At 66.5% G+C, this 18,307-nt stretch overlaps 7 protein-coding genes across 7 annotated transcripts; 3 read left to right on the forward strand and 4 right to left on the reverse strand.

The window, feature by feature from the left end:
- Positions 1-250: 250 nt before the first annotated feature.
- Positions 251-4,309, forward strand: MICPUCDRAFT_23802 (uncharacterized protein; the record flags this gene model as incomplete). Its single annotated transcript, XM_003064604.1, has 9 exons — positions 251-863; positions 1,072-1,202; positions 1,387-1,661; positions 1,816-1,984; positions 2,261-2,640; positions 2,810-2,960; positions 3,148-3,262; positions 3,473-3,855; positions 4,058-4,309. The coding sequence occupies 9 exons, from the start codon at positions 251-253 to the stop codon at positions 4,307-4,309; spliced, it is 2,469 nt and encodes an 822-aa protein (XP_003064650.1).
- A 360-nt stretch (positions 4,310-4,669) lies between these two features.
- Positions 4,670-4,870, reverse strand: MICPUCDRAFT_54570 (uncharacterized protein; the record flags this gene model as incomplete). Its single annotated transcript, XM_003064724.1, has 1 exon — positions 4,670-4,870. The coding sequence occupies one exon, from the start codon at positions 4,868-4,870 to the stop codon at positions 4,670-4,672; it is 201 nt and encodes a 66-aa protein (XP_003064770.1).
- Positions 4,871-5,859: 989 nt separating this feature from the next.
- Positions 5,860-9,504, forward strand: MICPUCDRAFT_43589 (uncharacterized protein; the record flags this gene model as incomplete). The annotated part of the gene is made up of 3 exons (XM_003064605.1): positions 5,860-7,023; positions 7,338-8,498; positions 8,650-9,504. The coding sequence occupies 3 exons, from the start codon at positions 5,860-5,862 to the stop codon at positions 9,502-9,504; spliced, it is 3,180 nt and encodes a 1,059-aa protein (XP_003064651.1).
- A 194-nt stretch (positions 9,505-9,698) lies between these two features.
- MICPUCDRAFT_30440 (uncharacterized protein) lies at positions 9,699-13,417 on the reverse strand. The gene is made up of 6 exons (XM_003064725.1): positions 13,321-13,417; positions 12,960-13,069; positions 12,581-12,762; positions 11,983-12,378; positions 11,541-11,806; positions 9,699-11,374 (listed from the first exon to the last, which is right to left on the reverse strand). The coding sequence occupies exons 1-6, from the start codon at positions 13,412-13,414 to the stop codon at positions 10,845-10,847; spliced, it is 1,578 nt and encodes a 525-aa protein (XP_003064771.1). The 5' UTR covers positions 13,415-13,417; the 3' UTR covers positions 9,699-10,844.
- Positions 13,418-13,900: 483 nt separating this feature from the next.
- On the forward strand, positions 13,901-14,467 carry MICPUCDRAFT_54575 (uncharacterized protein; the record flags this gene model as incomplete). The annotated part of the gene is made up of 1 exon (XM_003064606.1): positions 13,901-14,467. The coding sequence occupies one exon, from the start codon at positions 13,901-13,903 to the stop codon at positions 14,465-14,467; it is 567 nt and encodes a 188-aa protein (XP_003064652.1).
- A 305-nt stretch (positions 14,468-14,772) lies between these two features.
- Positions 14,773-15,948, reverse strand: MICPUCDRAFT_43593 (uncharacterized protein; the record flags this gene model as incomplete). Its single annotated transcript, XM_003064726.1, has 1 exon — positions 14,773-15,948. One exon carries the CDS (start codon positions 15,946-15,948, stop codon positions 14,773-14,775), a length of 1,176 nt encoding a protein of 391 aa, XP_003064772.1.
- A 517-nt stretch (positions 15,949-16,465) lies between these two features.
- MICPUCDRAFT_4389 (uncharacterized protein) lies at positions 16,466-17,541 on the reverse strand (the record flags this gene model as incomplete). The annotated part of the gene is made up of 2 exons (XM_003064727.1): positions 16,466-17,232; positions 17,379-17,541. Coding segments are annotated over 2 exons (930 nt in total), but the record flags the coding sequence as incomplete, so codon positions are not given.
- Positions 17,542-18,307: the final 766 nt, after the last annotated feature.

Here is an 18,307-nt window from a genome sequence, read left to right on the forward strand (position 1 = left end):
GATGATGATGATGATGATGATGATGATGATGATGTAAAGAATGCGATCGGTATGACCAATTAAACGACGTCCCCGCCGCGATGTTCGCGGCGCGGCTGTTTCTTTCTGTTCGACCCTCGAAAACTACAACGCGCCCTGCCGCTGCGTGCATTTTTTACGTCAAAAAGTCTCTCCGCCTCCAACGAACACGCCGCGCGTCAGGTCGTCGTCTCAGATCCGCCCGCGCGGCGCCGCGAAGAGGGACCAAATGATGGCGTCGTCGTCGCCCTCCGGGTCCCCCCCCCCCCCCCCCGCGACGCATCAGCTGATCACCGCGTCCGGCGACCTCCTCGAGCCGCCGCTCCACGCGTACCTCTCCTCGCTCCCGAACGGCGAGGACTACCTCCGATGGAACGACGCGTACCAGGTGGTCGCCATCATGGGCCCGCAGAGCAGCGGCAAGAGCACGCTGCTGAACCACGTCTTCGGCGTGCGATTCGACGAGATGAACGCGGACTTGGGGAGGTCGCAGACGACGAAGGGCGTGTGGCTGTCGCGCGCGGCGAGCGGCGGCGACGACGCGGCGGTCCCGACGCTCGTCATGGACCTCGAGGGGACCGACGGACGAGAGCGCGGCGAGGACGACACCGCGTTCGAGAAGCAGACCGCGCTGTTCGCGATGGCCGCCGCGGACGTGCTCCTGGTGAACATGTGGTGCAACGACATCGGGAGAGAAGTCGCGAGCGGGAAGCCGCTCCTGAAGACGATCTTCCAGGTCAACCTCAAGGTGTTCAACCCGAAGAAAACCACGCTACTTTTCGTCATCCGCGACAAATCCAGGACGCCGCTGGAGATGCTCGAGGCTAACCTGCGGGAAGACTTGGGTGCGTTCGTATTCACACTGGTCCCCATACGACCGCGTCGGCGTTGTGAACTTCATTCCTTAAGGACTTTCTCTCCCGGCGGGCGTTTCTCTCCGCCCACCCATCGCTTTCAATCCGCGACGCCTTTCAACTCCGCTTCTGACGCCTTTCAACTCCACCCCGAAATATCGCTTCGAATAATGGAACCACCCTCATCGACCCTCATCAGATCGCATCTGGACCGCGATGAAGAAGCCGGAAAAGCACGCCGACGCCGCCTTCGACGCCTTCTTCACGCTCAAGTTCGTCGCGCTGTCGCACTACGAGCACGCTCACGAGAAATTCGTGGAGGACGCCGAGGTGCGTTCTACACACTGGTCCCCATACGACCGCGATCGCGTGGTGAACGCCGATCCTTAAGGACTTTTGCCGGCGCATCTCCCCGCCCACGCCATGGTTTCAATCCCCGACCACGACGCCTTTCAACTCCTACTGACGCCTTTCAACTCCACCCCGACATTCGCTCGTATGGAACGACCCTGAGGCGCTCCGCGAGCGCTTCTCGCTGCCGCCGTCGGACCCGCGATCGCTGCGGCCGAGCGGCGACGACGGCAGAGCGGCGGTGCCCGCGGCGGGCTTGGTCGTGTCGTGGAGAGAGGCGTGGCGCGCGGTGAAAGAGAACCGCGATCTCGACCTCCCCGCGCACAACGTCATGGTCGCGACGGTGCGATGCGAGGAGATCGCGCGCGAGCGGCTGGCGTGCGTGGCGTCCGACCGCGAGATCGCGCACCTGAGCGCCGCCGTCGCGTCCGGGCCGGGGTGCGTTCATATTTACACTGGTCCCCATACGACCGCGTTGGCGTGATGAACGCCGATCCTTAAGGGCGTTTCTCTCCGACCACCCCCCGCTTTCAATCCCCGACCCTATGACGCCTTTCAACTCCGCTTCTGACGCCTTTGAACTCCACCCCAGACCGAGAGGCATCGCCGAGACGTTGACCGGGTTGACGCGTTCGGCGCTCGAAAAGTACGACGAGGACGCGGGGTACTTCGACGCGACGGTTCGCAACGCGAAACGTCGCGAGCTGGCCTCGCGGCTCGTCCTCGCGCTGCGGAAGATCGTCGCGAAGCACCTGACGCACGTCAAGGAGGCGGTCGCGAGGGACGCGAAAGACGCGATTCGCGCGAGGAGGTGAGACTGCTTCCCATACGACCCCGTTCGCGTGGTGCACGCCGTTCCTTAAGGACTTTTCCCGTCGTCACTCTTCACCCGCGCTTCCCTTTCAACGTACGTTTGACCGGTAAGACGTTCGACTGACCGATCGCTTCACCCACGAAGGACTCGAGCGGAGGACTCGAGAACGACTTCGGGGTTCGCCGCTCTCGCCGCCGCGGCGTCGGCGGAGGCGCGCGCGAAGTGGCGCGACGCGATCGCGGACGCGGTCCCGAACGACGGCGACGACGGCGACGACGAAAGCGGCGGCGCGAAGACGGCTTCGGGTGCTGCCGTGGATGCCGACGTGGACGAATCAGACGCGGACGCCGCCGCCGCCGCAGCGACGTGGTCCCGCGTCGCCGCCGTCGCCACCGCCGAGCTCGAGCGCGAGCTCGCGGCGATCGTCTCCGCGGAGCGTAAAACCCGCGTCGACGAGGACGTGCGCGCGATCGAGCGCGTCATGGAGCGCCACGTGGCTGCTGACGTGTCGAGCCTCCTCGACGACGCCCCCGCGGACGCGTGGGCGAAGCTCGAAAAGATTTTACTCGCGGCGGCGAAAAAATACGTCGGCGTCGTCTCGAGGTGCGTTCTATACACTGGTCCCCATACAACCGCGTTCGCGTGGTGAACGCCGATCCTTAAGGACTTTGCCCGGCGCATCTCTCCGCCCAGGGTCCCTCGCTTTTAAACCCCGCCCTCGGCGCCTTTCAACTTCAACTGACGCCTTTGAACTCCACCCCGACGTGTATAGAACGCTCGCCGGTTTCGAACTCGACGCGACCGAGCTCGCCGCGCTGACGACCGCGATGGCGAAGCGCGTGCACGAGACCGTGGACGCGCGCGTGAGAGACGCCGCGAGCCCGACGTGCGTCGTGGAGTCGATGAAGACGGCGTTCTCGCGCGTCTTTTCGAAGGACACGAAGGCGCGCGCGAGCTACGCCCTAAACGCATTTCTTTCTTTCATCACCCGTTCATCATCGTTCGGTTTCGTTCGATCAACACTTCTTCATCGCGTGCGTCTCCTTTCTTTCAACTGACCGATGATCGAACATTCATTCATTGCACGGAACGATCCGCGTCATCAATCAGGGTTTGCCCAAGACGTGGCGCGCGAACGACGACGTCGCGGCGGCGAACGCGCGCGCGCGACGCGAGGCGGTCAGGGTGCTCGGGCTCCTCGCCGTGTGCCGGCTGCCAGCCTGGCGTGGGGACGTGGCGGCCGGCCACGTGGCGGCGGTGTCGGACATGTCGGACATGTCGGACATCGGCGCGAGCCCGACGCGGCGCGGGGGCGACCCGGCGGCGTGGTTCGCGCCGCGAGCGGAGGCGCTGGACGCCGCGTCGCAAGACGTCGTCGACGCGGCGCTCAGCGGGTTCGCGGCGACGGCGGGTTCCGACGTCGTGGACGAATCAGGAGGCGAGAAAGCGAATCTCGTGACGAATGACGTGGCGGCATCTGATTCGCGCGCGGGCGCGACTGACGACGACGACGACGACGGCTTCCCCGGCGAGTGGCCGGGCGCGAAGGACGAAGATGTGATGCTCTCCCCGGCGCAGTGTAAGCGCGCGTGGAAAAAATTCGAGAGCGAGATCGCGTACGCGGTGTCCCAAGCCCTCAACGCGGTCGAGGCCGCCGCGCGCGGTGGGTCGCCGTCGGCGCCGGCGTGGATGATCGCGCTGTTGATCGTCTGCGGCTTCGACGAGATGATGTGGCTTTTGCGGCATCCGTTTTCGGCGACGCTGTTGCTCGCGGTTTTTTTGTTCGGACGCGCGCTGTACAACAACCTGGACGTGGAGGTGCGTTCTAGTATCACACTGGTCCCCATACGACCGCGTTCGCGAGGTGAACGCCGTTCCTTAAGGACTTTACTTCCCGGCGGGCGTTTCTCTCCGCCCAGGGTCCCTCGCTTTCAATCCCGACACACCTCGATGCCTTTCAACTCCGCTTCTGACGCCTTTGAACTCCGCCCCGACGATGCTTTGAACGATGGAACGATAGGCCGCGATGAAGATGGGCGTGATCCCGGGGCTCGTGTTTCTCAGCACGAAGATCATCCCCACCGCGATCGTCGTGTTGAAGCGGTTGATGGACGAAGGGAACAACGCACCGATCGCCGTCGCGGACGCCGCGGGCAAGGCGAAGGTGGAGACCGATCCGGGGGGGGGCGGATCCCCGGGGGAGCGACCCGAGGTGCGTTCTATACACTGGTTCCCATACGACCGCGTTGGCGAGGTGGACGCCGATCCTTAAGGACTTTTCCTGGCGCATCTCTCGGCCCTACCCCCGCTTTCAATCCCCACCCTCGGCGCCTTTCAACTCCAACTGACGCCTTTCAACTCCACCCCGACATTCGCTCAGAGCCGCGTCGGACGCGTGCACGTCTCCGGCGACGGCGCGCGTCGCAGGGTCGCCGTCGCGGAGGAGTCCCAATACGCTCAGCTCGTGAGCTAAAGCATCGGAGGAGGGATGCGAGGAGAAGAGAGCGAGAGCGAGAGCAGAGCGCGCGGCGGCGAGGCGAGGCGAGGAACGATCGATCGAACGACGGAACATTGCAATTGCATCTTTTTTCCTTCGAGGCTTCGCTTCACTTAGCCGCCATCCTTCGTTCGCCTACGCGTCATCCTCCGGCCCGCCCACGACGACGCTCTTCAGCCACGCGAACGAATCGTCGCCGATCATCCAGAACAGCCCGAACCCCGCGGCGGCGCCCCACCCCGCGAGCGTCGTCACCGTCGACACCGGCGGGATCATCTTCACCGGAATCTGCTTGTACATGGCCTTGGGAACGAACATCTCCGCGATCTCGCGCATGACGACTGGACTGGACGCGCGCTGCGAGCGCGTGCGTGCCTCGAGCGGTGGTGCCTTTCGTTCGTTTCTGCGAGCGCGGCGCGCGCGATGAGAGGCGAGACGGGCGAGCGGGGGCGCGATCGATCGGTCGGTCAGCGAGGCGCGTTCGTCGAAGGTGGTGGTTTATTTTTTAGGGTATCTTATTTTTCGAGCGGCGCGGCGAGCGGAGCGAACGATCGCGCGGGGGAGGGGAGAGATCGCGGCGACGCGACGCGACGCGCGAGCGCGCGCGGCGAGCGCGCGCGGGGAAACGCGCGCGCGGGGATGGTGGGGGGGAGAGGACGCACCCGTGACGCGTGCGCGGCGACGGCGGGTGTGCGGCGACGGAGGGAGGGAGGAGCGCCGTGCCTCTTCGAGCCCGCCCGCGATTTTTCCTGTCGCTGCGCGCTTCGCGCCAGCGCCATCGACGACAGGAGCGCGTCCGAGTCCGGTCCGAGTCATGCAATTTTTATCGCTCCCTCGCTCGCCCTCCCTCCCCGGGTGGGTTCACACGTCGCCGCGCGGAGGGGCCCCACTCGCGGGAGGCGCCCGAAGCGAGCGCGGGGAGGGAGGACGCGCGGAGGCCGCGGCGCGAGCGACGCGCGCGCGCGAGAAGTCGGGTGCGAACCCGCCCGGGCGGAATCGAGCGAGCGAGCGAGCGCGCATTATCACTATTTTCCCTTCCCGCGCGCCCGCGCGAGTTCAGCGAGCGCGCGTCGAGCTCGGTGAGACGCGCGTCGTTCGTCGATCCTCGCCGCGGTCGCGCCGCCGACGCGCGGAACAGCACCGCGCGCGTTTCACCGAGCTCGACGCGCGAGCGCGCGGCCGTCGCGCGCGGTCTCGCGCCGTCTCGCGCCGCGCGAGCGCGCGCGCGCGCTCCGCGCGTCGTCGCCGAGGGAATAAACGAATTACCTGTATTCACGCGCTCCCCCCCATCCACCCCCCCCCGTCCGTCCGTCGCGACAGCTGTCATGGCGTATCGCCCCGGCGACCAGGTCTGGGCGAAAGTCGAGGGCTACCGATGGTGGCCCGCGACGGTCCTCGACCCGAAAGAGCACGCGGAGTGGAAGGGCGGCGGAACCAAGGGCGGCTCGATGAGCGGCGCGGGCGGTGATTTGAGAGACGAACGCGACGAAAAACGCGTGCTCGTCCGATTCCATCACACGAACGATTTCGGCTCTCTGCGCGACTGCAAGATACTCGACTTCGAGACGCACAAGAGGGAGAAGTCGCGCGGGGGGAAGAAAGCGAGCGGGTTCGCGCAGGCGGTCGCCGCCGCGGAGGCGGCGTCGACGCGCGCCGGCGGGGGGAGCGCATTAAACGGCGCCGGCGTCGAAAGCGGCGGGGAGCGACCCGCGGCGGCGCCCACCGCGGCGAAGCGTCGGACGCCCACGAAACCACCACCCTCCAAGCCGCCGCAGCCGCCGCACGCGCACACGTCGTCGGGTAAGACGGCGGCGGAAGATGAAACGTCGATCGTCGCTGCTACGCCGGATGAACGATTCAAGGGCGTGTTCCGACTCCCGGGCGGCGCGGCGGCGGCGCGTTGGGAAGCCCGCGTCGACGTCTCGGGCGCGACGGTTGACGTTTCACATTCTGCCTCTACCGCGACCGCGACCGCGATCGGCGTGTTCCCCACGCCCGAGGAAGCCGCGCAGGCGCACGACGTCGCGCTCGTCGCCGCGCTCGGGGCGTCGAAGTGCGTCGGACGCGTCAACTTTTCGCTCGAGATGTACGGCGGCGGCGGCGGCGACGGCGGCGGCGGCGGCGGCGGCGGCGGCGGCGGCGGCGTGTCGTCGGCGCGCGGCGCGGGTCCCGGTCGCCGAGCCGCCGCGGCGAGAGGCGAGGCGAGCCGGAGGGAGGTTGGGAAGAACGGGTTCGCGGTGATCGAAGGCGCGCTCGGCGCGGGCGTCGGCGGCGGCGGCTTGAAACGCGAGGAAGACGATTCTGACGACGACGACGACGATTCTGACGACGACGACGACGCGGTCGCGCGCTCGAGCTCGAGCGACGACGAAGAGAGCGAAGAAGAAGAGGGGGAGAACGACGAAGCGCAAACGCGCGAGGACGCGCTCGCGGCGTTCGCCGCGCGCAGGCTCGGCGGTTTCGGCGCCAAGTCGCGCGCGTTCTGGTGCGTTCGTATTTACACTGGTCCCCATACGACCGCGTCGGCGTGGTGAACGCCGATCCTTAAGGACTTTCTCTCCCGGCGCATCTCTCCGCCCAGGGTCCCTCGCGTTCAATCCCGATACACCGCTTCTGACGCCTTTCAACTCCGCTTCTGACGCCTTTCAACTCCATCCCGACGTTCAGCCCGGACGCCGTCGGCGGAAGCGACGAGCTCCGCGGCGTGGACTTCTCGCACGCGATGGAGGCGTACTTGGGGGTGAACGACCCCGCGAAGGCGCACGTCGTCGCGGGGCTCGGGCTCCACCTCACGGATGTGGAGGTTTTGAGAGGGAAGGACGCGCGGGAGGCGGCGGCGGCGTTTGAGGCGGCGGCCAGGCGCGGCGGCGGATCAGGCGGCGACTCGAGGGCCCCGCGGCGGGACGCGTTCGCGGCCGCGAAGGAGGGCATCGAAGGCGGCGGCCGAGGCGGGGGCGCGTCTGCTGCGTCCGCGAGCGCGAGCGCGAGACGACACACTGTCGTAGGACAGCACGCCGCGGCCGCGGCGGCGCACGCGTCCAAAGCCCGCGCCGCCGCGGCTGAGGCGGCTGCGCTCGTCGACGCGGTCGCCGCGTCCGGTACCGTCGGAAAAACTGTCGGATGTCCGAACACGAAGGCGTGCCACCAGTGTCAGCATCAGCACGTCCCGAGGTCGTGCCGAGCGCGGAGAGCGGGTCCCGGGAGCCACGCGGCGGGTAAGGGCGGCGGATCAGGCGGCGCAGCGCAGTGCGGTTTGTCGTACTGCGACGGGTGCGTCCGAAAATTTTATCGCGACGGCGACGGCGGGCTCACGCGCGACGACGTCGAGCGCATTTGCCCCAAGTGCCGCGGCGTGTGCAACTGCCGAGCGTGTCTGCGCCGGGACCCCGGCCCGCCGCCGACGGTGTCGGACAAACTGTCGGAAAGTACGACACGTCAGCTGTACGAACACTTTCTCCGACGCGCCGCCGCGCCGATGCTCGCGTCGGACGCCGCGGAGCGAAAGGAGATCGACGCGGAGATCGAGTGCGGCGTAAATAACGGCGCCGTCGCCCCCGGGTACTACGGATACTCGGACGCGTCGCACGCGAGCGGGTGGCGCCTGTTCTGCGACGCGTGCGGGAGCGCGGTCGCGAACCTGCACCGGAGCTGCTGGGCGTGCGAGGTGGACGTGTGCGGCGACTGCTGCGCGGATTTAAGACGCGGAAACACCGTGGGAAAACCCGCGGCGACGCTCGCGAGCGCGCTCATCATGGGGGGCAGCGGTGGTGTCGGCGGCGGCGGCGGCGGGAAGAGGAAAGCGCATCAGCCGCCGCCGCCGCCGCCGCAGCCGACGTCGTCCGGCGGCGGCGGGGATCGAACAGGCGGCGAAGGGTGGTTCAACGCGTCGCACACGGAGGCGGAGCTCAGCGCGATGCCGCTGAAGAAGCGTCTGAAGCTGCGGGCGATGAAGGCGGCGAAGGAGGTGCGTTCTATACACTGGTCCCCATACGACCCCGTTCGCGTGGTGAACGCCGATCCTTAAGGACTTTTTCCGTCGTCACTCTTCACCCGCGCTTCCCTTTCAACGTTTGACCGGTAAGACGTTCGACTGACCGATCGCTTCACCCACACAGTACGAAACCCTCGCGGACGCGGCGACGAAGGCGGAGGAGGAGGAAGGGGCCGTGTCGAGGAAGATGTCGTCGGGGACGGAGGACGTCGAGTCTCGCGGTTTCGAGTCGACGGCGGTTTCGGTTTCGGTTTCGACGGCGGTTCAACCGGTTTCAACCGCCGCGGCTTCCGGGGTCAAGCCAGAACCCCCGGTTTCAACCGCGGGCGCGCCCCTGAAACCGCTCCCGCTCGTCGTCCACGCCACCGCGGACGAGACGGACCCGAGCGCGGAGCCGATTTTGTGCCTGAAGTGCACGCGGCCGCTGGAGCTGCGCGCGTGCATCGAACGCGCGTGGCTCCGCGGGATTTACGACTCGCCGCACGTGGCGAAACACGCGAAGCGCGACGCGTCGGCGGCGGTCGCGGTGGAATCTTTTGATTCGAAATCATCTGATTCGGATGATTCGGATTCGTGTCCGTGTCCGTGGTGCGCGAAACTGAGCGACGAGGACGCGCCGGTGATGTCGACGCGCACGTCGGGCGAGGGCGGCGGCGCGGTGGACGCGCGCGTGTGGCGTCCGCGAGCGGCGGATCTCGCGCGCGCGCTATCGTCGTCGTCAGACGACGCGCGCGGGGTCGGGGCGCACGAATCACGCGATGACACGTCAGCATCATGTTTGACGACGAATTCGGACAATCTCCGACACTTCCAGTGGCACTGGTCCAGAGGCCACCCGGTGATCGTGACGGAGGTGGATCTCGGCGGGATGTCCTGGTCCCCCGCCGTCATGGAGCGCGCGTACGCCAACCACGGCCAGGCGCGTTCTATACACTGGTCCCCATACGACCGCGTTGGCGTGGTGAATGCCGATCCTTAAGGACTTTTCCCGGCGTCTCTCTCCGCCCACACCTCGGTTTTAATCCCCGCCCTCGACGCCTTTCAACTTCGACTGACGCCTTTGAACTCCACCCCGACATTCGCTTGTATAGAACGGCCCTCAGACTACTTCACGCGACGCGTACGGCGGCCAGGGCGCGGGTGCGAACAACAGTAACGCGTCAGGATACGGCGGCGTTGCCGTCACCGCGGGCGGGCGTTCCACCGTCTCCGACCGCATGGTCCCCGTCATGAACTGCGCGCCGAGCGGGAACGTCTCTAAAGAACGCGAGGAGGCGATGACGACGCACGATTTCTTCAAAGGCTTCGTCGACGCCGCCGCGTTCGACGGCGCGCTGTATCGACTGAAGGACGTCGACGCGTCCGCCGCCTCTCAAATGAGCTCAAATGACGCCTCGGCACGCGTGGACCGACTCCCGCGGCATCACCGAAGGTTAATTTCGCGCGGTTTGCCGTTTCAAGAGTACACCAACCCCGAGGATGGTCCGATGAACGCGACGACGCATCTGCCGCGAAGAACCGTCGGCGGCGCCGCGCTCAAAGTCTCCGTCGACGCGGCGTCCCGCCCGAGGCACCACGTCGCCTACGGCCGCGTGGAAGAAAACGGCCTGGGCGACTGCGTTACCAGGCTCACGGCCGGGTCAGGCGCGGACGTCGTCGACGTCATGACGTACGCGTGCGACGCGACGACGAAGAGCCGCGTCGGTCAGGGCGCGGAGTGGCACGTGTTTCGCAGACGAGACGCGGCGGCGGTGGAGTCGTTTCTTAAAAGGCGGCGGAAGCATCTGACGCATCGCCCGAAGGACGGCGCGAAGGTGCACCACCCGCTGCACGACGGCGTGTTCTTCCTCACCGCGAACGATCTGGAGATTCTGCGCGCGGAGAGCAAGGGCGCGATCGCGCCGTGGACGTTCACGCAGCGCGAGCGCGACGCCGCGTTGATTCCCGCGGGGTGCCCGCGGCAGATTCGGAATTTGTCGTCGACGCTGAGGGTCGCGATCGAATTCGCGTCGCCGGAGAGCGCCGCCGCGGCGCTGCGGGCGAGCGACGAGCGGCGCGCGCTGCCGGAGAATCACGTCGCGCGGAGGAGCGAAGAGAAGACGCACCCGATGGTCGCGCTGCTGCACGCCGCGAACGACGCGGTGCGGTATCTCGACCGGGCGGCGGCGGAGTGATCGATGACCTATGGTCATCATGGAGATCGTAAGTTGTCGTGTGACTGGGATTTATTATTTTGGAATAAAATCAACTCGGTTCCTCGCGACGTCGACGTCATCGGACCCTTCTTTCTACCCCCCCTTCCTTCCTTCCTTCCTTCCTTCACGCGTTGAAGATGTACAGCGAGTTCGACGCCGCGCACGCGAGGACGTCCTCCCGCGGGTGCCACGCCATGTGCAGCGTCTTGGTCGGGAAGTCTGCCGACCCCGGTCCGACACCCGCGCCCGCGCCCGCCGCCGCCGCCGCCGCCGCCGCCGCCGCCTTCTTCCCGTCGGCGCCGCCCTCCGCCGCCATGCCCTGCTGCCGCAACCGCCGCAACCGCTGCGGATTCTTCGTCACCTCGAGCGTGTCCGTCCCGCCGCTGTGCGAATCAAACGTCCGGAACTGGTTCCCGTACGACCCCGTCGCGAGCCTCGAGCCGTCGCGCGAGAGGCAGCACTGAAACTTATCGAAGATCGCGTCGCTCTCGTACAGGTCGCAGAGCTTCGACCGCAGATGCTCGTGCACCTTGAACGTCGCCACCGGCTCGCGCTCCATGTTGATGTCCCACAGTTTCAGCGTGAGGTAATCTCGCGCGAGAAGGTATCGACCGTCGCGCGAAAATTTAACGTCCGAGATGCTCGCGATGATCTCTGACGGTGGGGAAGTTCGTGAAAAAGTTCGTTCATCGGTCAGTCGAAAGCGACCAACGCACGCGCGCGATCAAAGGTTGGTTGGTTGAAACTGAAACTGAATCTACGACGCGGGTCGGGTGAAAATCAAAACGTCCGAAATAGTAATAAACACAAACAAACGCACCCGAGAAGAAGCTCCGCGCCCCCGGCGGCTCCGCCTCGTCGAAGAGCTTACAGTGCGCGTTACACAGCGCGTTGGACCGCATATCCGCGAGCCGAATCGACCCTTTACTGCTTGAGTACGCGAACAAGTTACACGACCCGGGGTGGAACTCCGCGGCGGTGATCACCTCCGTGAGGTCCTCCATGTTCCCCGGCTTGATGTCCACGATGTTGAAGCTCGCGTCGTGGCGGTCCAGGTGCCACAGGTTGACGCGCAAGTCATCCGCGCTGCGATCGGTGGGCGACGCGGCGGGGAGTGATGTGATTGGTCAGTGGCAGTGGTTGGTTTGATGACGTGGACGTCCGTTCGTTTCGGGAGTATTCGTATTCGCGCGTTTGTACGGTGAGCAGTCAGCCAGCGGTTCTTCCGTCAAAAGAAAAGCGCGCGATGGATTATGTCGCACCTGATGTACGTCTCGCAGTCGCTGTTGACGGAGAGAGAGTTTATGTGATACGCGTGCGCGTTACTGTACAGCCGCCTGCACCGCGCGCTGAAGACGACGTCCGCGGCGCGAACGCTCGGGATTTTCAGCGGGCCCGCGAAGGACGGGCGGTTGGGACCCTTGGGGTTGGGGCTCGTCGTCGTCGCGCCCGCGTCGTGACACTTCTCCGGCGTGATGGGAGCCGCCGGCGAGGCTCTGTTCGAGCCGCCGCCGCCACCCTTGCCCGGTCCGAAAACGCTCATATCCCGGCCGTTATCCCGCGTGTGCGCGTCCAAGTTATAATCCGCGACGCACTGCATCTGTTTCTCGAACACTTTCCACAGCTTGATCGTCTTATCGTTCGTGCTGATCAGGAACCTCGACGCGTTCGCGCCCTGACGGTCGAGGGTCCATCGTTCAAAGCGACGCGCGTCGGGGTGGAGTTCAAAGGCGTCAGAAGCGGAGTTGAAAGGCGCCGAGGGCGGGTATTGAAAGCGAGCTGTGGGCGGAGAGAGACGCCGCCGGGAAAAAAATTCCTTAAGGATCGGCGTTCACCACGCGGACGTGGTCGTATGGGGACCAGTGTGAGATAGAACGCGCCTGATGGCACCATCGCAGCGTGTTGATCTTTTCCTCGATCTCGAGCGACTTCAGGTAGTCAAACTCCGGCTCGTGCGACTGGAACTCGGTCAGGTATCGATACTCCACCGGCGCGGGCGGCGTCGCGCCGTCGGGGCCCGCGCGCGACCGCATCGCTTCGACCTGGCACCGGGAGGAGGGAGCGGCGGGGACGGCGGGGATGGGATGCGGGCGCGTTGGTTTTAAGAGAAAAGTCACTCACTTCGTCGCGAATCGATCCGATCGCGATTTCGTCGATGAAGTCGATCGACGCGCTCGGGTGAAAACCAAACCGAACCGCGGGTGAAAACCAAACCGAAACCGAACCACCGCGAACGCACCGCAGCCTTCGACGGGTGGATGCGCTCGAAGAGGACGACGCGCCCACCGCGGTCGCCCGTCGCGAGGTGCTCGCCCGTGCGATCGAACTCCACGGCGCTGATCACGTCCGCTGTGTGAGTATTTAGTGATGAAGAGGAACGAGGGCCCCCGGGGTGTGGTGAAGACGTCAGGCGGGCGGAAGGGCTCGATCGGTGGACGGAGGGAGGGCGAGCGGTGGGGACGGACGGATCGACGGGTCGGGGCGGACGATCGAGCGCGAGGGTTCGTTCGTTCGCTCGGGGTTCGCGCTCGCGCTCGGCGCGACGTCGCCGCGCGCGATCGAACGTCGCGGACGCGCGGGGACGAGTCGCTCGCGCGCACCGTCCTGAACCTCCTCCCCCGGCGTCCTCTCCCCGAACACCTGGCTGAAGTTCCATTCCAGCTCCGCGATGGGCTCGGGCGCGGCGGACGCCATGATGGTCGGCTCCGACGAGGCGCTCGCTCGCGTCTGTCTACTCGGCCGCGACGCCGCCGCCGCCGCCGCGGTCGCCGCCGCCGCCGCCGCGCGATCGCGCGCCGGCCGCGCGTCCCTCCTCTTCGCGACCCGACGCGCGTTCCTGCGACGCGGGGGAGGAGCGATGCGCGAGCGGGTGGGAGCGTCGCCGTGGGCGCGGCGCGGCGCTCTGTTGGGCCCCCGCCGCCGACCCCGGGGAAACGCCGACCGCTCCGCGCGGACGACGGCGCTTTCCGTGCGACGCAGTTTCCGACACGCGCGCGACGAGCTCTTGGCGTATCGTTTGGCATTCGATCGGCGACGTCGGCGCGTTCACCCCGAGCGTTGATCGCGGGTTGCGATCGGGCGCTTCCTTTCAAAAACCAAACAGGGTTCAGTTCTTCCGTCGTCGGTCGCGTCTGGTTGGCGCGAGCACGCGCACGTGCGAAAAAAATCTCCTGATGATAGATGAGGCACTCGCACTCGCGAAATGACATCATCACATCACGACGCACATCCGTCCGTCGCGCCGCAGCCTCGGACGCCGCCGCCGCCGCCGCCGCCGCCGCCGCCGCGCCCGTCATGGCGTCCTCCGCGCGAGACACCCTCCTGTTCCCGTTCGTCCTCTCCGCGGTGGTCGCGTTAGTTCTCCTGTACGTCGCGGCGTGCAAGCTGTTCGTCGCGTACTATCGAGACGACGACTGCCCGCCTTCGATGGGCGACGCGAAGGAGGACGACGCGCACGAGGCGACGCCGATATACGCGCTGACGGGGGTGTGCGTCGTGCATCCGAACGGGAAGGTCGTGTTCGGCGGCGAGGAGGAGGAGGAGGAGAGGGAGAGGGACGGGAGAGGGCGCGCGATGGACGACGAGGCGACGACGACGACGACGACGAGTTCGTTGTTCGTTGACGCGGCGGTGTATGCCGACGAGGATATTCCGACGAAGCGCGCGTCGTCGTCGTCGTCGTCGATCGGGGAGGGCGACGGCGACGGCGCGCGCGTCGAGGAGAAGAGCGAAGAGGACGCGGGATAGGGAGACCGCTCGCGTCGCGACGCGGACGCGGACGACGCGACGCGCGGGGACGCCGCGGGGTAGCCGCCGCGCGCGTCCGAACGTCGTCTCATCGGTCGACGTGTACTAAAGTGTATCTACACGAATCTGGCGCTGATGAGCCAGATCAGATGCTGATGACTTCTTTGCCGCGCGTTTCTTTTTCGACACGCGAAAATAACCAATTCGTTCGTTCGCTGAGACGAGAGCCGCGGGCTATGTACATCCCGTCGTCGTTCGTCGTTCGTCGCGCGATCATCCATCGCGTCGCGTCGCGTCGCGTCGCATCACGCGCGCGGCGGCTCGACGCTGTTCTCGCGCTCGAGCGGCTCGAGCGGCGCGCGGTTCTTCGCCTGCGTCGGAATCTTCGTCGTCGTCGGCGCCCTCCCGCGGCTCCCGGCGGACGTTTTCGTTTTCGTCGGCGCAGGGGAAGACGAAACGTCAACCGCCGCGTCGCCGCCGTCGTCCGCCGCCGCGTCTTCCGCGTCGGCGGCGGCGGCCGTCTTCTTCGCCGCGCCGCGCGTCGACCGACCGCGCGTCCCTCCTCCGCGGCGCGTTGACGCGCACATCGCCGGTTTTTGTGTTTTTTCCTCCTCCTCCTCCTCCTCCTCCTCCTCCTCCTCCGTCGTCGTCGGCGCCGGCGGCGTGACGTCTTCTTCCTCCGCCTCCGCCGTGACGTCGAGTACGTCCACCGCGCTCTCGCCCGCCGCGTCTTCGCCGCCGCCCTCCTCCTCGTCGTCGTCCTCGTCGTACGGATGCGCGCCCGCAGCCTTCTCCCCGCCGCCCCCCCCCGCCGCCTTCGTCGCCCTGAACGCCGCGAGCGTCGCCTCTCGACGCAACGTCATCCGCGCCATCGTCTTCGCTTCCACGGGCGTCGTCAACGCCGCCGCGACCGTCTCCCGCGCGGGCGTGCCGCCCGTCGGGACGTCGCGCGCGAGCTTCGCGAACGCGCTCGAGAGTGTCGCCGCGAGCTCGCCGGCGTCCGCCGCGCTCCGAGTCATGACCGCCTCGTTCTCCGGAGAGGCAGCCAACGCCTCGGCCATCGCGTCAATCTCCGCGACGTCGGCGTCGCGACGCGCGTCGAGCGACGCCCGCGTCGCGTTAATCTCGGCAGCCATGGCGTCCAGCTTCTTCCGCAGCGCCGCGGTCTCCTCGTCCTTGCGCTTCGCGAAAGCCTTCATCGCCGCGACGTGCGTTCTCCGCCGCTCGCGTTCTCGCTCCGCGGCTTCGCTCAGGCGCTCTTCCATCTCGATCAAGCGCGCGGCGACGCTCTCTTTGATCGCGGCGATGGCCTCCTCGTTCGTCCGCTCCAAGCCCGCTTTCCTCTCGAGCTTGCCGAACAAGCCCTCGACGTCTCGCCTCGCGTGCGACAAGACGTCCGCGAGCTTCCCGGTCGCGCGACCGAGCGTCTCGTTGGCTTTTTCAAACTCCCCGAGGACGTGCTCGTGTTCTTCTCGCTCCATCGCCGCCTCCGCGAGTTCGCTCTCGGTCGTCTGGAGCCTCGCCTCGGCGTGCGTTAACGCCTCGACCGCGTCCGTTTTTTCCGCGACCAAAGCTTTGTGCTGCATCTTTTGCGTCTCGAACAGCGCGGTCATCGACGCGAGCTCGCTCTTCGCGAGGCCCAAGGCGCTGAGGGCCGTTCCATACAAAGCGATGTCGGGGTGGAGTTCATAGGCGTCAGGTGGAGTTGAAAGGCGTCGAGGTCGGGGATTGAACGCGAGGGGTGGGCGGAGAGACACGCCGGGGAAAGTCCTTAAGGAACGGCGTTCACCACGCGAACGGGGTCGTATGGGGACCAGTGTATAGAACGCACCTCTCGAGCGTCTCCGTCCGCCGTCGCAACCCCTCGCGTTCGCTCTCGCTCGCGTCGAAGCTCTCCGGGGTCAGATAGACGCCGTTCTTCTCGCGCGTCGCGATCAAATCTAAGCGCAGGCGTTCGATCTCATTCTGAAGGTCCTTGATCAACCCCGTCTTCGTCATCCGCGCGTTCACCTCCGGCTTATTCTTGATCGCCGCCGCTCTGCGCGCGTACTCGAGCGTGGAGACGGTCTCGTCGACGTTTTGACTGGCGGGCGAGATGGTCGCGACGACGCACGTCTTACTCTTCCCTCCCAGCGCGTCTCGCAGTAAACGCGTCAGCTTCGAGTCTCGGTACGGGACGTGCGCGAGTCTGTCGACGAGCGCGGTGATGACGCGGCCGAGCGTGAGCAGCGACTTGTTGATCTCTCCCGCCTCGCGCGCCCTCGAGTCCTTCGCGCCCGACCGCGAGATGTTCTCCGACCCGGCCAGGTCGACAAGGTTAAGCTTCCCCTGCTTGATCAGATCCTCCCCGTTCGCGGCGTTGTGCTCGCGCGTGTGAATCGTCACGCTGAAGACGCTGTGCGAGCGCGACGACTGCTTGTTGCAGAGCGTCTCCGCGGTCCTTCGCTTGGCGCTGCCTCTCGCGAGGTGCTGGAAAATCTCGGCGGGGGACCGCGCGGTGATCTCTTCGAGGCCCTTCACGCTGACGCCGCCTTTGCCGTCCTCGAGAAGGTTGTGCCGGCGCTTCTCCGCGTTGGCAGCCTCGAGCGTGCCCTCCGCGGGCGACTCCGGGGACAAAAGGTCGGTGATCTCCTCGTTGTACAGCTCCAGAAACGTGCACTTGACTTCAAACTCGGCGCCGCTCGCTTTGAGGTACTCGAAGACGTGCGCCATGGCGCGCGGGATGACGCCGGCGTCCGTCGGCAACGCGTCGGCGTCGCCGCCGTCTGCGATGATGATTGATGATGATTGGTCGAGGGAGGACATGTGTCAGTCTCGCATGCGTGTGATTGGTGGATTCTATTCCCACGTGTCAAAACGTGAGGCACACGGCGCGCGTATGGGAAGCGGTCGGTCGGCGCGGCGCGCTCACCGACGCCGACGGCGGAGAGATCCCCTTCCATCGTGTGCGTCTTCCCCGTCCCCGTCTGCCCGTACGCGAAGATCGTGCAGTTGAACCCTTCCAATACCTCCTCCACGATGGGCGCGATCGCGCCGTCGTACACGTCGCTCTGGCTCGCGTCCGCGCCGAAGACTGCGGGCGGGTCGTTCCGTACGATGACGCGTCGACGACGTCGGGGCGGAGTCGAAAGGCGTCAGGCGGATGCGTGGATGAGTTCGTTGAAAGGCGTCGCGGCGCGTCGGGATTGAAACCATCGAGAGGCGGGTGGAGTGATGCGCCCGCCGGGAGAGAGCAAAAGTCCTCAAGGACCGGCGTGCACCACGCCAACGCGGTCGTACGGGAACCAGTGTGAATGCGAACGCGCCTCGGTCGAAGCTGTACGTCCGCTCCACCGTCTTCTTGGTCTCTTCGTGCGGCCCCTTCCCCACGGTCTGCGCGACGACGCACTGGTCGAGGCCGACGCGCGTCTTGACCACCTCGGGCATCCGCGCGGCGAGCTCCGTCGCGTTCATGGGGCTGCGACGCGATGGACGCGAGGAGGGGGGGGGGGGAGAGATGGCGATGAGGTCGGGTGTCGTCGTTTTCGCGCAACGGAACGAATAACGGGACGACGACGACGACGACGACGGGGGATCGGTTCCCGTCGCGTCGCGTCGCGTCGCGTCGCGTCGCGCGCGCGCACCGGCATCGCAGCACGACTTTGACGTTCGCTTCCGCGGCCTGGCTCGTCTGCCGCCGCGGCGGCGCCGTGGACGGGCGGTCCGCGGGTGCCATCGCGCGTCGACGGATGACGTCCGCGGCGCTGTTGAGATTTCCGTTATTTCTTTCCCCCTCCGCGCGAAGACGTACTGTAGACGTCCGATCGAACGACCGCGCGATAGTTTCGTTTTTCACCCACC

This window comes from Micromonas pusilla (assembly GCF_000151265.4).
Source record: "Micromonas pusilla CCMP1545 genomic scaffold MICPUCscaffold_18, whole genome shotgun sequence".
Lineage (NCBI taxonomy): Eukaryota > Viridiplantae > Chlorophyta > Mamiellophyceae > Mamiellales > Mamiellaceae > Micromonas > Micromonas pusilla.

Coding starts and splice junctions, on each gene's coding strand:
- MICPUCDRAFT_30440 (XM_003064725.1), bottom strand. CDS start 13,414: ATGGCGTCCGCCGCGCCCGAGCCCATCGCGGAGCTGGAATGGAACTTC. Junction 11,807..11,982: donor GACTGCGAGACGTACATCAG/GTGCGACATAAT, acceptor CACCGATCGCAG/CGCGGATGACTTGCGCGTCA. Junction 11,375..11,540: donor GGCGCGGAGCTTCTTCTCGG/GTGCGTTTGTTT, acceptor CCCCACCGTCAG/AGATCATCGCGAGCATCTCG.